The following is a 26,777-nucleotide window of genomic DNA, read 5'->3' as shown; positions in this document are numbered from 1 at the left end:
TTACTTAGGATCACATATAAAAAAAATTCATGCGTAAACTTTTTATAATATTACTACTGCATATATTTGATTTTCTATTTATAATATTATGATATAAGCGTATCTAAATTTATTTAAATAAAATATAAATATATGTATTCGCGCACTTACATTATAAATTTATAATTTATTTTAATAAATATAAATAATATATATATATATATATATATATATATATATATATAAACATCTATAACTATACCAATTTTTTTAAAAATACATTATCATAATAACAGAAATGGTTAATAGATTTTAATTTTTTTAAAACAAAAAGAATTTAACAAAACACAAATCAATAGATACAAGTTTATTTTTTTTTATTTTTATTTTTTTTATTCGTTTGAGATTTTATAGAAAAGGATGCTGATGATTAAGGTAGTGTTAAAAAGGTATTGATTATTAGTTGACCATTCAAGCATTTCTTTGTGGAATGATGTACTCAAAGGACAAACTGGTCATACAGGAAAAGTACTGGAGAAGGAAGAAGCTTGGGAAGAGTACTGGAGAAGGAAGAAGCTCATCTCTATGTATTGAGTCATTTGGTGCATGCACAATAAAGAAGGAAAGTAAAATGAAGAGAGCCAAGAGTAGAAGAGTAAGGAGAAGGAACAGGATCAGTGTGCTTCTGCCGAGGAATTTGATCATTCAAATGTTGTTGAGGTTGCCGGTTAAGTCTCTTGCTCGTTTCAAAAGTGTCTGTAAATCATGGTTTTCTGTAATCTCTGATCCCCACTTTGCAATTTCACATTTTGAACTTGCTGCAGCATGCACGGAGAGACTTTTGTTCTTGGGACCTACTGTTCATGAAGTCCGATCCATAGACTTCAATGCACCCCTTAACGATGATTCTGCTTCGGCTGCATTAAACCTCAACTTTCTGTCCCCAGAATCCCATTCTGATCTAATCCATTGTTTGTGCTTTTGGACTGTAGCCAAAGTCTGTGTTTGTGGAATCCCGCAACAGGTATCCACAAACAAGTGTGTGAGTCACCTATTGCATCGGATATGGATGCCAGGCTTTTCGTGTTTCTCTATGGTTTTGGTTATGACCCTTCAACAGATGACTACTTGGTGGTGCAAGCCTCCTACAACTTTGACTCAGAAGTTGCAACCCGAGTGGAGTTTTTCTCTTTCAGAGCTAATGCGTGGAAAGAAACTGAGGGCATTCATTTGTCTTGCATGAATTCCTGCGATGATATCAGAACGGGGTTGCTCTTGAACGGTGCTATTCATTGGTTGGCTTATCGTTCTGATGTATCAATGAATGTTATTGTTGCTTTTTGATTTAACAGAAAGGAGTTTTTCAGATATACTTCTGCCTGATGATATGTGCGACGAGTATGATATATGCAATTTGGCAGTACTTGGAGACTTTCTTTGTGTTCATGTTTTTGGGTATGATGATTTTCCAGCAAAAATATGGGTGATGAAAGAGTACAAAATACAGTCATCTTGGACTAAGAGGGTTGATGTGCCTGTTGATGAGATCCCTACTAAATACTTTTCCCTGATTTGCTCTACAAAAAGTGGTGATATTGTAGGGAAAGATGGCAATAATGGATTGGTAAAATATAACAGCGAAGGACAGCTGCTAGAGCATCGATCCTATCGCAACGGTCGAGGTGACTCCCTCGTGGCTGTGTATACTGAGTCTCTCCTTTCACTCCCTTATGATGGTGATCAAGGGAAGAACACAACAATGGTGTACTCTGATAGCATATTACGAAGTGAACTTTAAGCCTAACTCAACCGCATAAAACCGGTTTATGGGGTGAGGTTTGCACCCACTTATATACAGTGAAAGACTCTAATCTCTAGTCGATGTGGGATCTCCAACAAAAGTGTGAAAGATAAGGCAGAATGATGAGACTATAATTTCATCATCATTATGTTTTGATTTACGAAGTACTGTATTAATGTTAATTGAAGGTGTTTATTTTTATACTTGTGTGTTCAACTTGATTAGTGCATAAATCATTATAACTTGATGGAGACTGTAAGGAGTCAAGCAGTAAGAACTAATAGAAGCTGATATCTTGTTGAAGAAGTAGCTCATCATAAGGAAATGGTAATGGAATAGAAAAGAAACAAAAACTCACTTGTCTTATTTTTCTGTTATCACAATAACCCCATTCATACTCTAATATTCTGGTATAACAAAATATATTCCTATTTGTTCTTGCATTCTACAAAAAAAATATAATAATCCTATTTGTTTTGTCATTCCACCATATTATTTCTCATTCATAGTTCCATAATGTCACTACCTTAACATAGGTCCTAACAAATTAATTTTTCAAAAGTAATGCAGTGTGGAATCCGTAGCATTCTCAATCCTCCAACAGAGACACAATGATACGATCAAAATCACATACAGAATTTCTCACTTCTTTAGATGTTTATCAAACCAATCTATCATGATTCAACAAACCATGCGAGGCGTTCGGAAATATTTTTACAAAACTTTCAACCTGCACAAACAAAAAATCGGCACATTTGAGAAATTTTGTTCATTAATGATCATGAAAAAGAAACTACTTTGGCAAATACAACCGGAGGATATAACTTAAAATTGTTATTTAATTGTTCTGATTTGTCCAATGCACAATTTTAATTTGTATGTAAAGTATTTCCTGAAGAAAAAAAGGTGTAAAAGCTAACCAAGCTTGTATAACAGCAAAAAGATAACAATCATGGTGATACCCTAGCAATTAATGGATGTTTACCATAATGGGAATATAAAAAAAAAAGCTTTTAACCAATTTATCAGACCTAAAATTAGTCTTTAGTAGTGGAATGAAAAACCAAAGTGGCAGCAACTATACAATGCAGTACACAGGAACTATTTCCAGCTTATGTACATGTTTATTCCTATGTGGTTGAGGATGAGAGAAAAGAGATGAAGTTGTGAAAAGTACGATTTAGAAGTTTCAGTGATTTTTTTTTTTAAACTCGTGAAAGATTAAAGTGTTAAGATACCAGATATTTTAAACTATAAAATAGAAGCATTCTTAGTAAACTTTTGTGAGAATGATTGAGCATGAGGCATGGATGATATAAAAGTACTCCTATTTTTTTTCATTTAGTTAGGCATGGATGAGGCATGGATGATACATAGTCAAAATTTTAGTGAGAAAGAAGATACTATAACTATCCATTATCATGATACTATAACTCAATCTTTGTTGTATACTCTAGTTTATCATAAACAAATTACATAGTTATCAAGCATCATTTTATTCAAGAAGCAATTGAAGAAGAAGAGATAACATTAGACTTTTTCAAGTTTAATAATCAAATTGTTGATATTTTCATAATGACTTTGTCCAGTGACAAATTAAAAAGAAAGTTTTAGGAATCCAGAAAGAACACATTAGATGAAGAATATTGAGTCATTTGTACTCATAATTACTAGTGTTGTTATTTATTTTAAACATATATGAATATACCACAGAAAGTAAGAAAATGATCATCAAAGTAGAGAGTTATTCAACCCTAAATTATCTTTTTAATTCTAAATTTTCTACACAATTTGTAGTAGCTGTTGTTTATCTTAATACTTAATTTTTTTAGTGTTAAAAACCAACCTATATCATTTGAAATACCTCCAAAATCATTTTTTTTTAACTAGTTTCTTTAGAACACTCATTCCCATACCATATAAATATAGATAAGTTAGGTATATGTCCCTAAAATAGAAAAAAAATGATAATTAACTAATTTTGATATAAAAAAAAATTGTGATGTTAAATGTGAAATTGACACGGATAACTTCAACTTGTTTATATAAAAAAAAAACATTTAATTAACTATGTATGTGTTGGTTACCAATTATGACAAAATTAATTACAGTAGTTAATTTCCATAAAATGACAGTACAGAACCAAAAGAAAATAAGATTCACCCAACCTCTGGTTTTGCATCTAGGACATGTTTAAATTCTTTTACAAGCTCTGGAGAAAAGTGTCATCAATTTTCGTTAGAATAAATTTTAAATGATTCTTATACCATATTAAAAAATAAACTTTAAACAAAACTCAATCTTATAAATCGTCAGATTATGAAATGTTATTTATCACATCCAAGATCAATCATGGTGGCCTTCAAAGTGGGATGTGAAAATTCATACATACCACGGACGTCATCCACAGTGATATATGATGGATGTAGCAACACAGAAGCTTGAGTAAGTTGAGTTCAAAAAGGACAATATGCTTCGATCGGTTGGTATAGTCATTCTTTCACTCCTATACTTGGTCGGTACACTCTTCTTTTCTCAACTCTCGTTTTTCACCTTCAGTCAAACTCTTCTCTTCTTATTTTCTCTCGATCGGGAGGACATCTGCAAAAAAATGTTTCGACGCTCAAGTTGGTGCTCGTTATTCAATACAGTAAATGTGTAATAATGATATACATTTTTTCTTGAAAATTATGTTTATTTATATGTTTGTAATGAACCCTACTACTGTTGGACCGATATTAATGTATGAAGTTGTTAAAAGTGTATGACTTAGTTTTGTTAATCATCTTCTTTCCATAATGTATTTTAAAATATCAATTGGATAAAATCGGATACCAAGACTTTTAGAACTAGTACTTGTATGGTGGTGATTTATCTACGAATTTCTTACTGTATAAATGTTAAAATATTATGTGAATTTAACTAATTCTTAGTTTTATGAATTTAGAAATTCATTTACGAAACACACCTAAAAGTTTGCATATTATTTTTTATTTTTTATAAAGGATCATGGGTTATGTTTATAAGTTGTATTTTTTTCTCCAGATTTGTTTGATTATTTTTTTAAAATAATTATTCAGTATTAGTTTTCTGAAAGAAGTTATTTTTTTAAAATAGTTTATATTAAAAAAACATCCATGTTTAAGAAATGAGAGTACGATAATTGAGTGTGTTACTGTGAGGCTCAGAAGGAAGAGAGCTTGAAGTGATGGAAGAAGTGAAGAAAGGTAGTTTGTTAAAGAGAGAAGATAGAGATTAGGGTTTCGTTTCAGTTAAGAAAGCGATGGAAGCGGCGGTGGTGGACGTCGGCTCTAAGCTTCTCAAAGCCGGTTTTGCAATTCCTGATCAGACTCCGGCCATGGTTTCCTCTTACTCCTCTCTCTCTCTATATATATATATACATACGTAATCATGTGTACTTGCCATAAATCTTCTTTCCTTCTCTTTAAGGAGAATGAGGATATGATAAATCTTTTTCAAGAACTCCTCTCTCCTTATTTTCACTTTTCCTCTTTAATTTTTCCTCCTCACTTCTCTCTTTCTCATCTCTCTTCCCCTTTGTCTCATCTTTTTCATCTTTTTCAGCCACTACATTATCGTAATGCTCTTTTGAATTGGTTTGGCTATTGACTGAAAACTGACCATTTTGTTCCTCTGCAATTTGTGCAACTTGTTTGGTCAGTTGTCCCATTTGGATCTCTATACTCCTAATCATGGCCATGCTATTGTCCTGCGCGCTCATAATCTTTGTCAGAGCGTCTTCAACTTTACTCATTCTTTCAAGCATGGATGGATCATCAACTTCAGTGAATTGTTCTGATGAAAACAATGACCATTAGGATGAACACCTCCACAAAAATCACACCTAATTGATTGACTTTGGCTTTGAGATGAATGAACAACATATAATTGTTAAGGCAATTTAGCCATTTGTGCAGTTAGTTGCTCAATTGCTGTGTCAGAATCTTATTTTTAGCCAAGGGTGCATCTTCTAACAACCCTTTATTATGAAGATCTTGTCCATCATGTTGGGCTTTATAATCAGTTGATGCCAATGCATCAATAATTATTGTCGCTTGTTCTACATCAAGAGTCATCATTGTGCCACCAACTGCAGCATCTAGAAGCATCTTTATGTCATGAGACCATTCAGGAATATGCTTAGTTGAGCAATATCTTCAAACCCATGATTTGGGCATTTTTTCAACATCATCTTAAATCTTTCCCATGTCTCACAGAATGATTCATCTACTCCTTGTCTGAACATAGAAATTTCATACTTTGCTTTGGTGTAGCGAGAGATTGGAAAAAATCTTTGCAAAATTTTTTCCTCTACATCCTTCCAACTAGTGAGGCTCTGATTTGGAAGTGATTTGAGTCATTCCTTAGCCTTTCTTGTCAATGAAAAAGAAAACAAGCGCATATAAACATTTTCAAGATCACCTGTTTGAAAGTCCATTGTTCCTACCAATTCATAAAATGTATCCAAATGTGAATATGGATCCTCATGTTCCATTGCTGTAGATTGATAGACACTGATGACAGTGAGAAAATCGGGATTTACATTTGGAAGTATGAAGGGCGAAAAGGTAGAAGTAAACTACCATCTACTTTAACAAAATGACAACAGTTTCATCTTTCAAGGCAAATATCTCAATTCATAAAGCCTTGAACTCACAAAAACAACTGGTAACACTAATCATACAGCTAACACCTTCCCCTTTACTTATCTATTCTACAGAAATGATTACCTATACACCATAGGTAGAATCTACTTTGAAATCAGATACATGTAGAAAAGCAACAAAAATCTAACTCGCAATAGAGAGAACCTAAAGCCTAGAAAGAGGACTGATGTAAATGGTTACCCCTGTTTCCTGAGATCCAAGGTCTTCACTTTCCCATCGTCTAATGCAACATATAACTTTGAAGTGCCTTCAACTACGTCAGTAACCACTCCCTTGTGCCTGAACAAAAATGAGAAGGTCAAGAAGCATGAACTGAAATATTTTGCTAAAATGAGGAAAAATACATTATATTTGTACATTTAAGTATATATATCTATCTTGAGCGAAGATGTGCGTTCTTCTTCCAAGAGTTTTTTTGCCAGTATGGGACATTCCTCAATGCGAAGAAAAGTTAAGGAAGAAGGTAGAAGCGGCAAGGAGTGGAGTTTAGGACATGAATGAATCCTAATTGTTTTAAGTTTCTCGAGTTGGCTAAGGTCATCGCCCAAGGAGTGAAGTTCGGGACATGAGTAAATTTGAATTGTTGTAAGTGTTGCAGTGAGGTGCTTAAGCTCATTCTCCAGACTCGAACATAACATGAATTTTGCAGCCAGAAACTCAATTTTAGTGGGCAGTGGAAGTATCTCTAGACCTGTGCATCCACCTTCCATATACAGAGAGTACAATTCCAACTCCTGGGGAATACACGTTTCACATGGATCAATTTCAATTGCATCAAGTTTGGAAGGCAAATTGACATATGAGAAAAGGTCAAGCTTTGGACATTTTAGTAATCCCAAGAAATAAAGATGTGGGTAAGAGTTTGGCACTTCAGTGAGATTGCTGCAACTTTTAAGACTCAGTGATTGAAGATTCGGAATGGTTAATCCTTTGTGGAGAACTGATTTTAGATTAGGGCACTCCTCAATTTCCAACGACTTGATAGCAGGAAGACATATGGGAGACGCTTCAGGCACTGAAACCAAAAGAGAAATCAGATTGGGACAGTTACTGAGACGGAGCATTACAAGGTTAGGAAACAAGTCCATAGGGAGGGTGGTGAGAGGAGTACACTTGTTTATGATTAAGTGACGTAGGACTGTAAGTTTCTGTGGAGGAGGAAACACGAAAGAGTAACAATTAACAATACTAAGGTATTCTAAGCAGTTTGGGTAGCGATTATTACTAGTGAAAGATTTGAGAGAATAACAATCAGAAATACACAATTTTGAAATTTTTGAGACCTTGTGTAGTAACTCACTGGGAAAGGACTTCAAACCCAAATTATTGATTCTAAGGGAATAAATGGGTTTTGTGCATAAGCTCAACCACTGACAATCTGTCCTTTGTGATATTTTATAACAAATACCAATCTTTTCCATTTTCTGATTGTTGCGATAGATTTCATTTATCTGAGCTTGGGACATAGGCATAGATTCTGAAAATGGATCTGAAGGAGGATGTGAACAGAGAGAATCAAATGGCACTGACACGCTTCTAAGCAACACTGCAGCAGCCACGTTTCTCACGAAATAACGGTGATTTGTTAACCCTTCGCAGTTACTAGGCACGGTGGTGTTACTAGGCATGGTGGTGACCGGATGCAAATGGTGATAAATTCGCGGCGGAGGTTCAGGGAATGATCGGGATCCGCCGGCTGTGGCGGTGGTGGTGCCGCCGCGTATGAACCGCCGGAAACTGTCAGTGGATCTGAATAGTTTTCCAGAATGGTTGCTGCTTGAGCGGTTGTCTTGAAGCGTCATGCTGATCTTTGAGGTTCAGCAGATATAATTTTGAAGACGACGCAATCTGCATTCAAAACCCCAAAATCCGAACAAAATTGAAGAATGGTTAAATTAGTTTGAACAGATAATTGAATCGTACAGACAGTTAAAATCACCTCGTTTCGATGAGAGAGATTTTCAGAAAGAAACTCAAGAACCCTTCTCCTAAAATATAAAGAAATAGATTATTCTCTTTATGTCTTTTTTTTTTAATCTTTTTGTCGTTTATTAAAATTGTTTATTCTATTTTACTCACTAGTGTTTTTAATTTGACTTTAAAATCACATATTTAGTATTCGTGAATTTTTGTTAATTTGAACTAAAGATTTAATAAAAATATTGGTTGATACAAATTTAAAAAGATAAAGATAATTTAAAATTTAAAATATCTAAAACTATCACTTAAAATAATATTATGTTACGAGGATAAAATATTTATTGAAGTTTATTTTGATTTCAAACTTTTACGTCTACATAAAAAAAAATATATAACGATAGAAATGATAATTACGTCTATCTTTTTAAACCATAAATTTCAACATTAAAATAAACAAAGTTTATGGTATAAAAGAAAAAACAAAAAATCTAATTAATACATGTTATGTGCCAGCGTCATTTTGTCAAGTAAAAAACTCAGGTGAAGTAGGTTTGGTTCCAAATTCACCTATAAATACATGTTACAAGTTTTCTTAATATTTAAAAAATAAAATAAAATAAAATTAGTCTACTCAAAATCCCAATAAAACATCCAATTAAATTAACAAAACATGATTACATCTATCATTAGTCATTGAAATAGCACTGCAAAAGACAATAAAGATAATAAGGTTAACCATGCTTTTAGTTTCTAACTTTTTCTTTTTTAAATTTAATTTGGTTTTAGTCCCTCACTTTGAAAATTAACACTTTTTTTTCTTATTATATTTTTTAAAACCAACATTTTTAACATTTGAGTATTAAAAAAAAACAAAAATACTACCACTAACCAATATTTTAAAAGTCAGGAACTAAAACAAAAGTTTAGAAAGTTTTTAAGACTAAAAATTAATGTTGGCACAATATAATAAAAATCCAATGTCAGTAGTTTGAGTAATATACTGTCAAAACTAATCTCTCATAAAATATATTCAAGGTATTTCTGGACGATTTTAATAAATTATTTAAAACATTAATTTATCTATAAATTAAAATAAACTTATATATGTATATAAATTAAGAATAAAAAATATATAAGAAAACTTATATAGATTAATTCATACACAAACTTGTTTAACCTGTATCATAATTTAAACTCATGATTATGAGATGAATAAACGATTTATTTCCAAATTTGTGTTAATTTTAGGAATCTAGGGATAAAAGAGCTAAAGGAGAATGGATAAGTTAGAGACAAGATGAAAAGACAAAGTTTGAGCATTGAAATCTTGCCCAAACTCACCCAAGCAAGATCACTTCATAGGAACTCGTCCAATACTTGCCCTAAGCTTGCTTAAGCGAGTTTACTCTAGTGAAGTTGGATAATTTTTCTTGTAAAACTCGCTTAAACAAGTAATATCTCACTTAAGTGAGATGTCACTTAACCCAAGCTCAATTAGGTTAAATAGAAGGCGTGAGGGCATAACCCTAAATATCGTTGGAGGAACCAAAGGAATGAAACCTTAAAGAAGACAACGATAAAGGAGAAACGCTTTTGATCTTCTTTTCTTGTTGTCCATGCTTGTAATAGTCACAATGAGTGGCTAATTCTTTTCTTTGGAATTTAGAATAATCTGTTCAAACTCGTATGTATTGAGGTGATATTTATCTATGATATTAAGTTCTTGATTGATGATTGGTATTATCATTTTATTCTCAAAGCTTGAAACTATTCATGATTTTGATATTTAGATTTGACTATAAAGTACTCATAAACATTTAAACTAAATGATAATGCTTAACATATTTGGATGTCAAGAATAAATTCGAAATGTTAATTGTTTTATAACATCTGTGTGTAATGATGGGGAGTTTTTATAAATATGCGAGGAATTAGTATTTAGGAAACTCTCTTTTTGTATGCGATGAATTGATATTAATGATTTTTATATGTCCATCAATGTCAATCAAGATGAAATGTTATATGTTTAAAATTATTGACGAGTGAGAATGATTAACCTCATTTCCAATCTTCTTAATTGAAATCTTTTACTCATTTATTTTGTTTTGATTTATTTTTCATGCAAATTTATGTCAATATCTTTCAAATCAAATTATTGTACATATTCTTATAGTGAATGCTACTATTAGGAATTTTAAATAATTGTTCCTTGTGAGTTTGATATCCATCCTTAGGGACAAATTGTTATTTCTCTCACTTTGTACACTTGTCGTAAAAAATAAGTCATCACCAAAGCTTACTTAAGTTAGTTCAGTCCAGTGAATTTTGACTTTTTATCGTGAAACTCGCTTAAGCAAACAATATTTTGCTTAAGCAAGATGTAACTTGACCTACATCAAATTAGGTTAAATAGAAGGTGTGAGGAAAAACCCTAGGCACCAGAGGGAGATAATCATAGATAGAAAACTCTAGAAGAGGTCATCGTCAAGGAAAAACATCCTGGATCTTCTTTTCTTGCTTTCCATGCTCGTAATGGCCAAAATGAGTGGCCAAGTCTTTTCCTTGGGATTGAGAGTGTGTTCAAACTCTTATGTATTGAGGTGATATTTATTTATAATATTTTGTTCTTGGTTGATGATTGGTATTATCATTTTATTCTTAAAGTTTGAATCTTTATTAATTTTGATCATTAGATTTGACTGGACAGTACTTATAAGTATCCAACTTAAATGATAATGCTTAATATATTTGAATGTCAAGAATAAATTTGAAATATTAATTGGTTTATAACATATGTTCGTAATGATAAGGAGTTTTTAAATATTTGAGAAATCGATATTTAAAAATCTCTTTTAATAATTTTGTATACGAAGAGGAATCGATGTGAATAATTTTTATATGTATGGAATTTTTTATGTTTTTATTCATTGAAAAACAGACGAGTTGGAAAGATTAACCCCAATCCCAATTTTCTCAATTGAATTATATAAATTATTTACTTTGTTTTTATTTAAATTTCTTACATAAATTCCTCCTACCAACAACCTTTCAAACAAACTTTGATTTTTTCAAATTATGATTAACTAAATTGTTGAAGTTTAAGTTTTGGAACCTCGGAGAATCATGAAATCACCTCAAGGCGCTCAAGTAGTAACACATCACTTAAGCACTAATGTAGTTATAGTGGAAGCTTTAAAACTTGTTGGAAGAAACCCAACAAGTATGTAATACTCAAGAATTATGTAAACTCTCAAGTGGTGGACGCTCAACTGTGATGTTAAGCGTTTATGTGAGGAAGAGAAAAATTCAATTATATTATGAGGAGACATCTTGCTCAAGCATTATAACATCACTTAAACAAAAATAATATTTTGTAGTTATAAGAAGTAAGATTGTTCAAATCAGAGGAATTTTCTCACACAAGAAGAGTTTGCTGAAACAAGACTTAGTTGGTGGCGATGAGGATGTTGATAATTTATAAAAATAATATTGCAAAATTATTGACATATATAAATAATAATTATTAAAAAAATTATATATTTGTTAGAACTAAATCATATTTATAACAAATTTGTTATACAGAGTAAATTGAAACAAATAATAATCTTTTTTTAAAATGATAAATACTTTAAAATATAATCTTTCAAAAATACTTTAAAATATAGCAAAGAATTGGAATTAAGATTAAAAAACAAATATTAATTATTGTTAGTATTATAATAGTAATAGAGAAATCTTATGTTCAATAACTGTCATTCATAACAACAATAAACTGCATAGTATAATCATATTTCATCATCCAGCATTTCAAACTAGTTTGAAAAATCTACCTTGGAGCCGTTAGGGACCAGTTCTTGGAGTATCTTAAGCCCCTCACTTATATATTCAGATATTTATTAGAAACACTTCCATCATCCAGCATACAGAGAAAATTACAAGAGTTTGTGATTGAAATCCTGGGACATGGTTTGCAGCACCAGCACATACACAAACACTATCACATGTTCCATTTTTCTGCTAGACCTTGATTCAATTTAGAAGTTTACAAATTAGAAAGGTCATGTATTCTGAAATACTAAAATGTCCTTCAGAACGACCAATTTCCTGAACTAATATTCCTTATTCATTGGATCCATGACCTTTAATTCATCATTGAGATGAAAGAATGGCATCAATGGCTTGTCTTACTTGAGAAATGTCAGGAGCTTTTCCACCTTGGACAGGCCAAAATTCATCAGCTGCCAACACCTTCACAAAGATGTGTCCCAGAACAGGTGAGATTCCAATTCAAAGCCATGATGACCTTAGTTTGCAGATGAATGACCAAAAATATGCATATCAAAAGAAGAAGAAAATTAGTGCATTGTGTGCTAGTCCCACCTTCACTTGCAACTGAAGAAACTTCACATAACTAATTGCTTTCTCCAACATGGTGACCAAATCAACCTGCAAAATTCATCAATGGAATTAAATCATAATCCTAGATATTGTTGCAAAGGAAGTGCAAAAGAATGCAGCATTTCAAACTAGTTTGAAAAATCTACCTTGGAGCCGTTAGGGACCAGTTCTTGGAGTATCTTAAGCCCCTCACTTATTCTCTCTCTTTTGTTCTGTGATACACTCGTACAAACATTCTATCAGCATTGAGCTCATATTTAAGTTTTCTTAATTTGCAATCAAAACATGGAACATATATGCGACATAATTTAACTTAGGTTTGAAGCAATTAAGCAAACCTTGGCAGCAACACTCATTGGATGGGCTTGACTTTGGTTTTGTTGCTTTACTTGCAGTTGTGCATGGCTTCTTGGCATTGGCAGCTTGCATGGTCTCTCTCTATGAACACCAATCTCATATCATTCTTCCATTCAAATTAATTTCATGTACTTCTTATGGACTAATGCTAAACATATGTATAAAAAGAAGTTAAGATGTGATTAAGGAAACAATAATTAATACCATAAAAGATCGCTTTCTCAAGACTAATTCTTGTGCTGCTGACTCATTCAGGCTATCACTATGGGCATTTGGTTCTGAGTATAGCCACCCAGAAGATGAACTTTCACCATGTTGCTGCTTCTCTTTTGCACCTTTGAATATGGAGCTATAGCAAGCAAGTAGCAGTTTCTGGGCAACTCAAATTTTGGACCAGGCGCTCTGTGGTGCTTTTGGAACTAACATGGTTCCATTGGTCACAACCTTCATGCAAATTACTCTCTTTGGAAAACAGCCAACTCTGCTGAAAGCTAAGAAAAGACTCACTGCCTTGCATGAGGTTACTGAACTCATTGGCTTTGAAATTGATCAGAGATTATGCTTCTTCAAGATGGCAATGCGTGGTCTTTTGAACATACTCATTGCCAATGCCACATAGAGGAGAACATTGAGTTATGGCTGAAAGGCCATTAGTACTTTGTGAGCCATCTTCCTCTTCAACCCCACACTTTTGGTACTTATTGACCCCATGAGATGTCAAAGATAGTGCCATTAGGGAAGTAAAAGACCCAAATGCAAAAGCAGCTAAGGTTTGTTAAGGTCAATAATGAGCATGTCAGAACTAGTGAAGAAGACCTCTCTATATAGGCCTAAAAAACCAAGTACCATTTTGTATTGATGGGTTGGAGCAATAGTACTACTTAACTGAAATATTTAATGGGGGAGCAAGAAATCAGAGTAAATAATAGTAAAATATTGATGTGTGTTTAGGAATTTAAAAAATGTTAGTTTAATCGATCTTGATATATATTGGGAGTGTTAGCTGGCAAAAGAGAATGCAAAGTAGTATAAGGGTCGCCGGATCATATCCAATAACAAAATTACTCAATGCATTGTAATTCTTTAAAGAAAACTATAGACAAGGTCTTTCTAGGCAAGCACATAGAGTAGCAAGGAAGAGAAAGAACAGTTTGAAAGAAAATTCAGATCACCAGACAATACCTTCTTCTTGGTAGACTGAGAACAAGAAAAACATCTAATGCAGGAAAAAACAAAATCTAATATTCTTCCAATGTCAAAGTACTGTGTTAGCCAACCAGATGCAAAATAAACATAAAACAAACTAAGTATCTAGCAGTCTAGAATTTTGGAACATATTATTAACAAGCATTGGCTAAAAATTGCTAAACAGTGTGTGTAAGTCAATCAACTGAAGTTGTACCTACTGAAATCAACACCAACACCAACACCAAAAATTTTGCAACAACACACCTCACAATCAAGAGATGGTGCTTCATCTCTTGTCCTTTTAGAGAGGCACTTCAAGGCAAGTCTGGCAGCATCCTGTTCAGCAGTTTTCCTGTGGGAAAAAGTAGATTGGGAAATGTAACTCATTCCATCCACCCACACCTTTGACCTAAATCTTGGAGCATGTTGTTGTCCCTCGTTGTTAGATTGATATAAGGGAAGTGCAATGTTATACCTCTGAGCAAACTCTTGTAAGCGATTTTTATGCATCAATTGTTCTGAAAAACCTCATGACATAGTAATCCAGTGTTAGAGATCTGTGTTTGATAAAAAGAAAAATCTTCACAATCTCGTAACCAATCAATGTTCTAGGAACACTCAACACCCTTCAATGTATTATTTTCAAACTCACTTTCTCCAAAAACAAATAGCAAATATTTCGAAAATAAGTTAATTCAAACACTCAAGATACAATTTTTCATGCATCAATCATTTCACTTCCTATTAGGGTACTTTGAATAATTTTTTCCTTCATAATTAATTACAAAATTCTGCACATAAAATCTATAATAAAAATAATGATAACAAAATTAAAAAAATTATTGCGTAGAATTGCAGGGCATACGAGCAACAGGTTGAACAAAAGGGGAAAAGGAGATGGTTGAGGAGGTAAAGGTTGGGAAGAAGATGAAGCCATGGATGAGTGACAAATAGTAGAAGAAGTTTCTCTTACTATTCCAGCATCTGGTTGGTCTAGGAATGCCAAGGAGAAAAGTGTGAACACTGTTGTTGTCCGTATAAAAAGTCCCATAGTGTTTGTTTATTACTCATGGTACTCATGTTTTTCTTGCTTCTCAGTATCTGAATGAGAATATCACTTTTTTAACATTTGAAAATAAATAAAAGTATAAAACAATTAATTTATTGTGTTTCAAAATTGTAAGAAAATAATTAATGCTTCATTTTTTTTATATTTATATGTAATAAACTCAAATTATTTACAAAATTTGTGTATTTGATCTTTTAAATGTTACATGTGATTATTAAGCAGTATTTAATAATTTTAAGCGTTATAACTGTATTATGAGACTATTAATATAGTTTTTTATTCAAATTAATTTAACAAGAGATTGAAAGTAGACAGAATTTTTGTATTACAGCTAGACTGAATTTAAAAAAAAATAAAAAAACTTATATTAGTATGTGTATTTTTAAAATAGATTAATGTAGTAAAATTGGAAAATATCTCAGATAGCACAAGATTCCTAATTACCAAAAATTTATTTTAATTTCAAAAATTTATTTTAATAACTTCTCCTATGGTTATCAATGTTATTTTAAATATATTTACTATATTTTATTTTACTAAAGCCTAAAAACTTAATCAACAGTATAAAAACTAGTTATGCTCTCAGTATTCGTTTGAACGTGATCCTACCTAAACTAGTTTAGATTCGATTAAAAACTGTTCCCAAAAACCATTACATTTTCTCAAACAGTGATTTGAATTAAAACCAAATCATGCACAACTCTGTATCGTAAGACCAAAATAATAGGCTGAATACAAAAGTAGTTTATGAATTGATTAAACAAAAGTAGTTTAAAATAAAAGTTGCAACCAGTTCAAAAATAATTTGGCTTTAAAAGCCGATTAAGAATTGGTATGATTCAAAACCAGTTAAGAAGCGGTTCTGAATTGATTCACTCCAGAAACCAAAATACTTAGTCTAATTCAAACATTTTGGTATTAAAAATTCCATTCATTCAAATTATTTAATTCAATTTTTAAGCAGATCATAACAACCCTAATTCATAACTTTAACAAGTATATTAAGAAGGGAAAAAATTAGATTAATACAAAATATATTTGAAGCAGTCCTATAAAATTATTAAAACTAGCTTCTAGTGAAGACAGGTGAGAGGAGAAGATGATAGGACTTAATAAACAAAAGGGTCACCAGACTAGGATTTTAATAACATTTTTTATACAATAATAGCATCACGTTTTATATTTTTACTGTGCCACCAAACACGTAAGGAAGATACAAAGAATAAAGTTTAATTAAGCACTTGATATGAAAACATTTTTGCAAGATACAAAGAATGATTAATTCAAGTTATACTGGAAGAGTTTCAAACCATTAACAAAGTAAGATAAGAAAAGGTCCAAACTCAAGTTTCATTGGCAACTATAATATTTATCATGATGATGCTTCTATTGTACCAAACTTGCATGATTATTTGAGACCGCTACCTTACCTTCCGAAAACTAAGAGCCTTTGTGACATTTCACAAAAGATGATCTTCAACATTACACACATATATGTCCAATAAAAAATATCACATGTGCAGAAGCACAACTTAATTTATTATAGAATTCAAAATAAACAGAACCATCTTAACATTTATGTACACTAACTGAAAATGACAGGTTACACAAGATATCAAACGTCACTAAACAACTTATTTTATTTGATAAAGAAGGATGTTTCGTTAGGAAAAACAACAGAAACTACATTGTATCTAACTATAAGGCAAGATAGCAGACATTTTCACAAAACTGAAACAAATCCTTTTAATTTCTACAAAGTACTAGGGTGTTTGTTAATGGGATGCAGAGTAAACAAAAACAAATCTAACATATAACAGTACTTGGTGTCTAAACTGTTGAAAGGTATTATTAACAAACATTAGCTCAAAATTACTTCACAATTTCTATACATGTATTGCATCTACCCAAAAAACACAATAAGTTGTGTTACATCATACCTGACTCACAAGAGAGGGTACTTCATCTCTGATCTTCTCAAGGATAATTTCTAGGACAAGTCTAGATGTTTCCTGTTCAACAGTCTTTTTCTGAGGAAATGTGGACTGGGAAGTGTAACTAACTAAATCAGCCACCCACACCGTTGACCTAAACTTTGGATTATGTGGTTGTCCCTCGTCAACCGTTTGATACACAAAAATAGGAATGTCTGACCTTGTTGTATACTATTGAAATCGATTCTTGTACATCAAAGGTCCTGCAAAATTTCATGAGAACAATTTCAAGAGGAAAAATTTAAATTAGTTTCTTCATAAGCTAAAATTAGTTCATGCGTAAGCTAACTTCAAAAAGCTCTCTCGTACAACTTCATCCGTTATTTCTAACTTGTAAATAAACTAATTTTACCTTATAGAGAATATTATTTCATTGCAGTGAGTAAACAATCATGTACACTGTGGCACCAATTGCAGTTGCAAAACACAATTTAAAACCATTATAATGTAATGTAAGGAAATTGCACAATAATGCTGCCAACTAAAATTATAAAAAGTATATAAAAAAAATCATTCTTACTGGTGAAACAATTTAGTTTAAAACTTGCTGAACTTTTTTTTAACATAAGAAGAAAAGTAATATAAGCCACATCAGCTAACTGCAAACACAATGGCGGCAGCATTTACCACAATCTCCTGCATTGTCAAAGATCTCAAGGAAACAACTACCACAGTTGAAAACCTTACTTTAAAATGAATAACCCTAACCCTTGATAGAAAGGATGATCTAGCATAAAAAGTCTCTGGATCTTGACAGAAAAGTTTTCAAAAAATGAAAATGACAAATATAACAAAATCCTCAAACACCCAGACAGTTTTAAGCCAAATTCATTCCCAGTCAAAATTAATTAAAAAAGATTTTCCAAGATCACTTTTTTATCAAAATCCCAAATAGCCTCAAACACAGTACTAGAATAATAGATTTCGAAGTTAGGTTGAAAAAGTGAAGGACTTACCAGGAGACTGAGAAGCAACGGGAACGAGAACAGGAACAGAAACCGGAACTGCAGGTAGAGAAGGAGCAGAGTCGAAAGGAGATGAAGCCATAACTGGAGGACGAAGGAGTTTATGCAGCTAGGGTTTAAGATTCAGCAAAACTATGAATGTTTTGGAATAAGGAAATGAAAGATAAGAACTTGAGATGAGAAGTGATATATTTTTTTATTGTTTGTGGTTTCGTCTCTCTCCATAACTCTCACGTCTCTCTTCTCTCTGTTATCTGAAACACTACTCCTCTCTACTATCTGCAAAACTTCTTTATTTTTTCACAATTTTGGCAACTGCATGTTCTGCACATTCCACTGAACACCTCTTAATTGGCGCGTATGTTTGAATTTTGAAATGACAACAATGATGGGTTTGTGAGAATATATACCGTGTAAAACATTGAGTCATTCATTGTTTTCTTCTTTTCATTTTCCGAATAATCGTAATTCTTTATACCTTCATCTCATTTTATCATCTCTTTTTCTATACTTCATTTTTCATTTTCTGTTAGTTTTTTTTTTCCATTTTATCATTTGATGTTTTTTCAAAGTAGGTTTCTTCTAATTGGATCAAAGTTGACCTTAGTTATGTTTTATTGTGATCTTTTTACATTTTTCTTGTTACACATGCAATTTTTCAATTGCTTTTGATGGAATTGCATGATGCCCTCTGAAAAATTGCATCAATATTGAAGTGAAGAAGCACTAAAAGCTTAAAATACTATTCATTTAAACCACCCATTGTTACTGTGGAATTTTTTTTTTTTGCTTGTTTTATGTTAATTTTTATTGCGACACCTACTTCATATCCTTTGATTCATCTCAACACAGGGAGGCTCTGGTTATGCAAGAAACATCAAATTTTTGAACATAATGATGCAAAATGTGACAAATCCCATAATCATAGATCAATACTACTGTGACCAAGCTAAGGCATGTCAAGAGCAGGTAACAAGTTTTCAGTCTCCATCAAAATTCATAGAGAGAAACTCTTTTTCTTCCTTAAATGTGTATGGTAATCATAACATGTTTGTTGAAATTTCACGCAGAACTCAGCTGTGCAATTAAGCAATGTTTTATACCAAAACATAAGAGGAACGAGTGCCTCAGAAGTGGCTATCAAATTTGACTGCAGCAGAGCAGTCCCATGCAGACAAATCTACCTGCAGGATGTGATTTTAGAGCCACAAGGTAGAGGTGGCATCATTGTTACATGTGCAAATGTTGGATATGTCAACAGAGGAAAGTTTTTTCCTCAACGCACTCCATGAAAACAAAATTCAACAATTGGAAAAGCTAGTGATTTAAAAATTTCAAGTGTGGTTATATAGGTTAGTGTAACTGACGACTAGCTCTGCTGACTTTTTTGACAGCTACTACTTTTAACGATAGTTTGGCAATGAATAGAGGGGAAAATGGTGCAAAAGGGATAAACAATGTGGTCTAATTACATACATACAATAAGTTGATTGAAAACTAAAAAAAAAATTATATATCATAGATGTAGATGTAAAATGTAAGGATTGATAGTAAGTTTGATAAACAAATATTTTTAATAGAATAAAAACAATAAAATGGTAAATAAGTGGACGAAACCAAATTGCCAGACTTAAGGAAAGGAAATTATTAAGGACAAACGTGCTAAAGAAAAAAAACATCCCACAAATCTTGAGATTGTATATTCTTTTTTGTACCATAGGAGCTATACTATAGAGGATATCATTTTCGGATACATCTCTGTATCTTTGGTGCCCCTGTTGAGTAGGAAATGTTACCCAATCAATTGTGAAGTCCATTGCACAGGTTTTCTCTGAAGTTGAAAGGAAAATTTCTTCCTACACCGTATCACTTTTTAGCTGTACCCTATCATTTTTTCAAATTTCCAAAAGCACCCTTATTTTGGATTTTCAAATCAGGAATAATAAATATAATTCAAACTAAAAAAATACATTCTTCCTCCTGATTGTATCATTTTGCAATTAGTCTTGTTTTGTTTCTTGTAATAATGCCTTACTCATCCATTTTATTCTTTGGATACTCATTTAGTGCCTATCACATTTATCACCCCTTCGCGTGGGTGGAAGCAACGAGGCTTGCTGGAAATTAGGGAATCAAGTAGGTAACTCCCGTGGAAGTCCGATAAAAAAATCTGAAACACAAAATTGAAAATGCATTTTGGATAAAAATTTCTAGAATTCAATAATGTGTTCTGGAAATTTAAATCCAGAATATTTCTGGAAAAAAAGTTTTGAAATTTTTTTATCTACACCCTCTTTTTATCTAAAGTTATTTTCGTCATTTTTTAGAGATATTTTTGTCCTTTCCCATTAAAGATTAAAGATTAGATGTATGTTATAATTGATATGATGTAGAGAGAATTTGTCAGTTGAAAGAAGTTAAAAAATAAACGGGTAATGATATATTGAGAACTCACATTTCTTATACAACCATATTACAAACTCCTAATATTATTATTTTAATACTTTTTCATATCATTTAATTTCAAACTTGTCCTTTATTATGTATATTTATTTATAAACTCATCACATCAAGAGTTGTATACAACTCTATGGGTTGTTAAACTATCATTTTTTAAAACAACACAAATGTGTCAATTGTATGATGGGACCGGTTTACAAACAAAAGGAGCAAAAGTAATGGAACCAAATCCAGATGATTCAATTCATATATCGTACTCCAACTAACAGTATGGGGGCTTTTGCACCAAAATGATGTTTTATATTGTATTTATGAGAATGAGTAAAATTTTTAAAAAAGATGTATTTTGGTAAGTTGTGTTTTAGTAGAATAATTTAATATAAGAAGTCATGTTCTAGCTCTGTGATCCAATAGTACGACTTTGATGTTCAATGGATTCATGAGAAAGTAGTGTACCTTGAACACTAGTTTAATTAACAGTGAAATTATTTGTAAGGAATACAACTCTTGTATAGTAAAAACAATTTTTGTGTAAATCTTTCTGAACGAAAGTTGTACATATAACACATATTTGTGGTAAAAATTCATTAATCCAAAGCAAGATAGTGAACTTCTCCATAATGTAGTGTTTGGATCTTGATGATTACCGCTTCTCCGAATTGAAAAGTAAAGAAAGTTTACGTTTGGATAAGGGGTTTGCAATAATTAGGAAGAATTGAAAGACTAAGGAAGTGAGAGAGTAATATTTGCTGGTTTGTGAAAATTTGATAAAAAATGTTTTACTTTTACCATATTACCCTTTGCCATCTATTATCTCCATGAAAAAGTTTAGCTTTTTATAAATTTTTAAATGCAAAGACAAATGAATAAAGTTACATTTTTATTAATTAAAAAATACATTTTCAATCACATTCATCACATCACTCATAAATTTTTATAAATTTTTCATACACTTTTTATTCTATTTATCTTAATCTAAATATCCTAACTTTCTTTACATTTTGCCTTCAAATCATTTCAAATATATTTCTTTATTTTCACCCTAATCCAAACAAAACAGAAATGAAATGATGGACTGAGGTTTATAATGCAAGCTTTAGACATTCCATGCTTTAATAGCTCATATGTATGCTTCAAAAGCACAATTATTTATTATTTTATTAATATTTGACTCATGTATTATTATATTAAACTTTTGTTTTGATGGTCTGTTCATGAGCCGTTACTTTGTCCATTTTCGTAAACGTCAATGAACTTCGGTACGGACCAAGACAAAACTTCGGTACGGACAAAGACAAATTCCTTACATTCCTTACAGCATGAATAAAAAGGTAAACAAATTGACCAAATTACCTTTTCGATTGCGCTGTCCCCACACCAAATATGAAAGTGTGTAACTTTTTTTTAGTTTATTAACTAACTGTTAATTTTGACTATTTTGTATGTAATACAAATTTACATTTTTAGTGAGCAATTTAACTGCATATTCAAGAGATATAAATGTTATTTATTTAGTGGGAAATTTCATATTCAATTTTTATTATATGCAAATAAATTGCTGGATTGATGAAATTAATTTCTAATATAATAAGTTGGAGATGTTCATGACAAAAAATGTTATACGACAAAAAGATTCTTATTGTTGTCAAAATTATATCCATGATACTTATAAATTTTGTCATCGTAAAGAAAGGAGAGATTCTTAAGGCATTAGACAAACTCATACTCCACAAAATATATCTTAAGAAAATATGTTTTTGTTAATAACAAATTAGATGCATTAGACAAATAAATTAACATAACACCGAACCAAATCTGATGTTAAAATAGAAAACTAGGTGGGACATGTAGGGTTGTCAGAAAGTCTAAGAAAGTTATACTGAACCTGCATGTATTAAAGAGATCCGAATTTGTAATTGCAAGCTCACAGATAATCTTCATGAACTTGAGCTAATGCTGAATTTCAAAGTTGTTTAGTGTAAGGAAAGGGGCAGCAAACTAACTGAAAACGAACAAGGATCAGGGAGGGTGAAGAGGAATGACAACAATATTGGTTCAATGATGCGGATCAGAGGAGCCTGCCTGTGGAGGTGGAGTGTCTCACTTGGTGGCATGGAACCTACTTTCTAATGCACAAAAAAGAGAAACTGATATTTTGTTGTATTGAAATAAAAACAAGTTACATGGAATGTGATTTTTGTCCAAACACATAGTAAATAACCTTTTAATGATGTTACTGCAATAAGATTGAACATGCTGTCGTTGGTGCATGACTCCTAGATGATGGATGGATATGATCATCACATAAAAAAGGGAGAGATTGTTGAGATATTATACGGTCTCATTCCATAAAACATATCTTAAGAAAGTATTAAGTATTCTAAACAAGTTATTAAGTGTATAATAGTTATTAGAAAGACATTAGAATGTCTATCCGCACAAGAACTTGTTTGAAGAACACGTCAAATAATTTGTGCAATGATATGTACAATTAAAGGTCACAGAATTCATGATAAAATGAATTTAAAAAATAATTCCTATTGATATATTTTTTTTTGTGCGTCATTTTCTTTCTTCTACACGTCTCAATTTTTAAGTAAGGTAGTCAATTTTATTTTATTTTTTGCGTTGTTTAATGTTACTTTAGTTATGAGTTTTATTAAAATAAAGTTAATAAAAGCATTTTAGATGGATAAATAGACAAAATTTTAAATTAATTTAGTTTCACAGAGCAAAAGGTCCATTTTTTCTTTTGCCTCTTCTTCTTCTTCTCCCTCCAAGCACTGCCATTGTTCTCACTGACATTTCTTCTATCCGTTGCATTTTCTTTGGTTTCTGCTCTGCCGTTTGCACTCCGGTGTGAGTATCTCCGACGACGCGTTCGCACTCCGGTGTCGGTATCTCCGACGACGCGCTGTTAGGCACTCTCATCTCTCCAGTGAACTCTTGTAACCTCGTCCCACGTGCTTTCATCTCCGTGCTCTTCTCTAAGTACGTCTCTCTCTCTCTCTGCGTGCTCACCCTGTTATCTCCGGCGAGGTCTCGTCACTGCGACGCCTGTGTTTCGTCTTCTCCAACCTCAGGCCCCCAGAATCCCTCTGCGATCATCGAAAGGTACCTCTTTTCTTCATCTCATGGTCCTTTAACTGATCTCTACCGATTGCATCACCCCATAACTGCCATTTGCATATACTTTACATTGTTTCTTCACCCTGCGCTATGGTTTCTCTGCGCGTCTTCTCTTCTTTTTCATTGTTTTACACTTCTTTACTTCCTTCCTCCATAGCATCTCATTCTCCTTCCTTTCTCCTATTTTTCACTGAACCATTTCTTCATTACCTTCTTCTTCATTCACCTTACCCTTTTTCTTCTCCATTTCAGTTACTACGCAATGGCACGCACGAAAAGAACCGCGCGCCTCGTCGCTCACCCTGGTGCACAGCCTTCTGCGAGTGCACCACCATCACCTTCAACTGCCGCGCCCCCTTCGCCGAGCGCACAGCCCCATTGGGTTCATTCCTACCATAACTATGCTAGGGTGTACGAGTGGGCACCTCTGGCCCTGTTGGCTGAAACGTCAACGAAACTCCCCAACAATCACCTCGCAACCCTCATGAAGAGCGACACAGACGAGCCTTCATGTGCTCTGGACAGGGAGGACGACTCGCGCTTGAATGTGCGTATTCCCCCTCGAGGCATGCCCGTGTGTGTGGATGACAGGGCTAACAACAAGGTGCCCTTCACCTTCATCTACTCAGCCGTCTTCAAGAGGTTGCGTTTGCGGCTGCCCTTTACTCTCTTCCAGAGGGACCTGCTAACAGAGCTAAACGTAGCTCCCTGCCAACTGCATCCAAACGCTTGGGGATTCATCCGAGCGTTTGAGATCCTGTGCAACCACTTCGGGCACCCACCCTCCACCGACGTGTTCTTGCACTTCTTCGAGGCCAAAAATCCAGGAGATAGGTCGTGGTTGAGCTTGAACGGAGTCTCTGGAAGGGTCATCTTGGGACTGTTCCAGCAGTCCTTCAAAGACTGGAAAGGCAAGTTCTACATGATCTCTTCCAACGAGCGCAACCCCACTCTGCTTGAAGGATTTCCACTCTACTGGGTTTCCAAAGTGGAGTTCAAAAAACCGAGGGGTTTGGAGGCCATGGCTCCCTACGAGCGCGAGCTATGTGGGTTGCTCATGAGCCTGGGTGCCAAGTTTGGCTCCTCCACCCTCATCAAACGTGAGTTTGATGCTGAAGCGCTGAAGAAGTATATAGGTTTGAACTCTCCTCCCCTCCTCTTTTCTTTAACTTAGCATCTCTGTGCATTCACTTGTCTCCTTTGCTTGCATCATCTACATCTATGCATATCTTGCTTTATCTCTTGAATGAGTGGCTAACCTTTCGATGTCTTTACTGATGCAGACATGACTTCTGGCAAAGACAGGCGCCAAAGACTGCTCGATTTGGCCAGAAGCAGAAAAGCAGCTGGGTCTTCAACGGGGACCACCGAGACCATCTCGGATTCTCCACTCTCAGTCACGCCAGCTGAAGTCCCCGAGCCAGTGGTCGAGAGGAAAAGAAAACGGTTAGTAAAGGCTCATTCTACCGCCACGTCAACTGAAGAGGAGAGCTCGGGGTCTCCTCTGATTCATAGAAGGAGGAAGGTAACCGAGACTGGTGGTTCTTCCCCACTTAGGCCAGAGAAAACTGAGAAGGGTGCCTCTCCACCCCTTCCAGCACAAACTACGCCAACACCTTCCCCTTCTCCAACACCTCTTCTTTCTCCAACACCTCTTCCTGCCCCACTCCCACCAACCATTCTGCCAACGCCGTTCAAGCACTGAGGGACTTCGCAAGGTCCTCAAGCTGACCACGCAACTGATCCAGAACCGAGACCTCCTCAACTAGAGTGGGCAGGAGGTTGACATGCACCTTGCTCGTCAGCTGGTGCTCTCCCTGGAATTCTCCACCCAACACCACCGATTGGAGAAGATGGAGAGGAAAATTAACGAACTCCACGACGAGAAGGAGTCATTGCAAAGTGACTATGAAGCCTCGCAGCACACTGTTAATTTGCTAAGAAATATGGTGGAGAGGTCTAGGAGAGAATTCGCCCTTCAAGTCCAAGAGACCGTCAAAACGGAGATTCTGATGGGTCACGCCGTTACTGCTCTTGATGACGAGCTGGTTGAATCCAGAGGCAAGGCTATCCAACTGGAAGCCAAGATCACCTCCCTGCACCAACAAAATGCCCAACTGGCGAAGGACCTCGAGACAACCAGGAAAGAGGCAGCTGATCGGGGAAGCAAGCTCGGAGGTTTTAAGTAAGGTAGTCAATTTTTATTTTTTTTTTGCGTTGTTTAATGTTACTTTAGTTATGAGTTTTATTAAAATAAAGTTAATAAAAGCATTTTAGATGGATAAATAGACAAAATTTTAAATTAATTTAGTTTCACAGAGCAAAAGGTCCATTTTTTCTTTTGCCTCTTCTTCTTCTTCTCCCTCCAAGCACTGCCATTGTTCTTGTACCGCCCCGGTAGTCGGAAGTGATGACGTGGCATCAAGCTATTGTATAGGCGTGTTGATGAGACGCCTGGCTGGCAGAAGGGAAGGAAGTCGGGGGACTCGTGTGGTCGCCAGTTATTAAGTTGGCGTGCTCCGATCTCCAGCACACCAGAACCGGCGGTCACCGGGTTAAAGATGAAGTCGCCAGATGTAAACCCAGGCGACCAAGTGATTAGAGATCGCCGAAGAAAGGACATCGCCGGAGATGAAGGCAGATAGACATTTCCCAGCTGGCCAGAGGGTGAGGTCGGGGGACAGCTTGCTCGATCATACACGGTGGAACAGGTGGCGCAGATCATGAAGGCGGCCGGCGAGACCACAGGGAAGGTGTGTACGAAGGCACCCGAACTCGCCTATCCAGAAGAGATCGTGCTCCAAGGCAACTATGCACTGAGTAGTATCA

The 26,777-nt window shown here is 34.0% G+C and overlaps 2 protein-coding genes, 1 long non-coding RNA gene and 3 pseudogenes across 3 annotated transcripts; 2 read left to right on the top strand and 4 right to left on the bottom strand.

The window, feature by feature from the left end:
• The first annotated feature begins 524 nt into the window (after positions 1 to 524).
• LOC137821593 (F-box/kelch-repeat protein At3g23880-like) lies at positions 525 to 1,777 on the top strand (annotated as a pseudogene).
• Positions 1,778 to 2,122: 345 nt separating this feature from the next.
• Positions 2,123 to 4,381, bottom strand: LOC137825258 (uncharacterized). The gene is made up of 2 exons (XR_011083300.1): positions 4,173 to 4,381; positions 2,123 to 2,510 (listed from the first exon to the last, which is right to left on the bottom strand). It is a non-coding gene; the product is annotated as an uncharacterized lncRNA (long non-coding RNA).
• A 1,580-nt stretch (positions 4,382 to 5,961) lies between these two features.
• Positions 5,962 to 6,067, top strand: LOC137812054 (small nucleolar RNA R71; annotated as a pseudogene).
• Positions 6,068 to 6,360: 293 nt separating this feature from the next.
• Positions 6,361 to 8,475, bottom strand: LOC137825256 (putative disease resistance protein At3g14460). The gene is made up of 3 exons (XM_068630930.1): positions 8,408 to 8,475; positions 6,826 to 8,316; positions 6,361 to 6,747 (listed from the first exon to the last, which is right to left on the bottom strand). Exon 2 carries the CDS (start codon positions 8,268 to 8,270, stop codon positions 6,828 to 6,830), a length of 1,443 nt encoding a protein of 480 aa, XP_068487031.1. The 5' UTR covers positions 8,271 to 8,316; positions 8,408 to 8,475; the 3' UTR covers positions 6,361 to 6,747; positions 6,826 to 6,827.
• Positions 8,476 to 12,265: 3,790 nt separating this feature from the next.
• LOC137825248 (putative transcription factor bHLH086) lies at positions 12,266 to 18,718 on the bottom strand (annotated as a pseudogene).
• LOC137821586 (double-stranded RNA-binding protein 4-like) lies at positions 14,530 to 18,441 on the bottom strand. The gene is made up of 2 exons (XM_068626246.1): positions 18,351 to 18,441; positions 14,530 to 14,849 (listed from the first exon to the last, which is right to left on the bottom strand). The coding sequence occupies exons 1-2, from the start codon at positions 18,439 to 18,441 to the stop codon at positions 14,530 to 14,532; spliced, it is 411 nt and encodes a 136-aa protein (XP_068482347.1).
• Positions 18,719 to 26,777: the final 8,059 nt, after the last annotated feature.

The sequence above is a fragment of the Phaseolus vulgaris genome, chromosome 11 (genome assembly GCF_000499845.2).
Source record: "Phaseolus vulgaris cultivar G19833 chromosome 11, P. vulgaris v2.0, whole genome shotgun sequence".
Lineage (NCBI taxonomy): Eukaryota > Viridiplantae > Streptophyta > Magnoliopsida > Fabales > Fabaceae > Phaseolus > Phaseolus vulgaris.
This window is presented reverse-complemented; position numbering and strand designations above follow the sequence as displayed.

Excerpts from the sequence above, each read along its gene's own strand:
- LOC137825256 (XM_068630930.1), bottom strand. The coding sequence starts at position 8,270 with ATGACGCTTCAAGACAACCGCTCAAGCAGCAACCATTCTGGAAAACTA.
- LOC137821586 (XM_068626246.1), bottom strand. The coding sequence starts at position 18,441 with ATGGCTTCATCTCCTTTCGACTCTGCTCCTTCTCTACCTGCAGTTCCG. Across the intron at positions 14,850-18,350 it reads CGTTGCTTCTCAGTCTCCTG|AACAATTGATGCATAAAAAT; the intron begins GTAAGTCCTTCA and ends GAGGTTTTTCAG.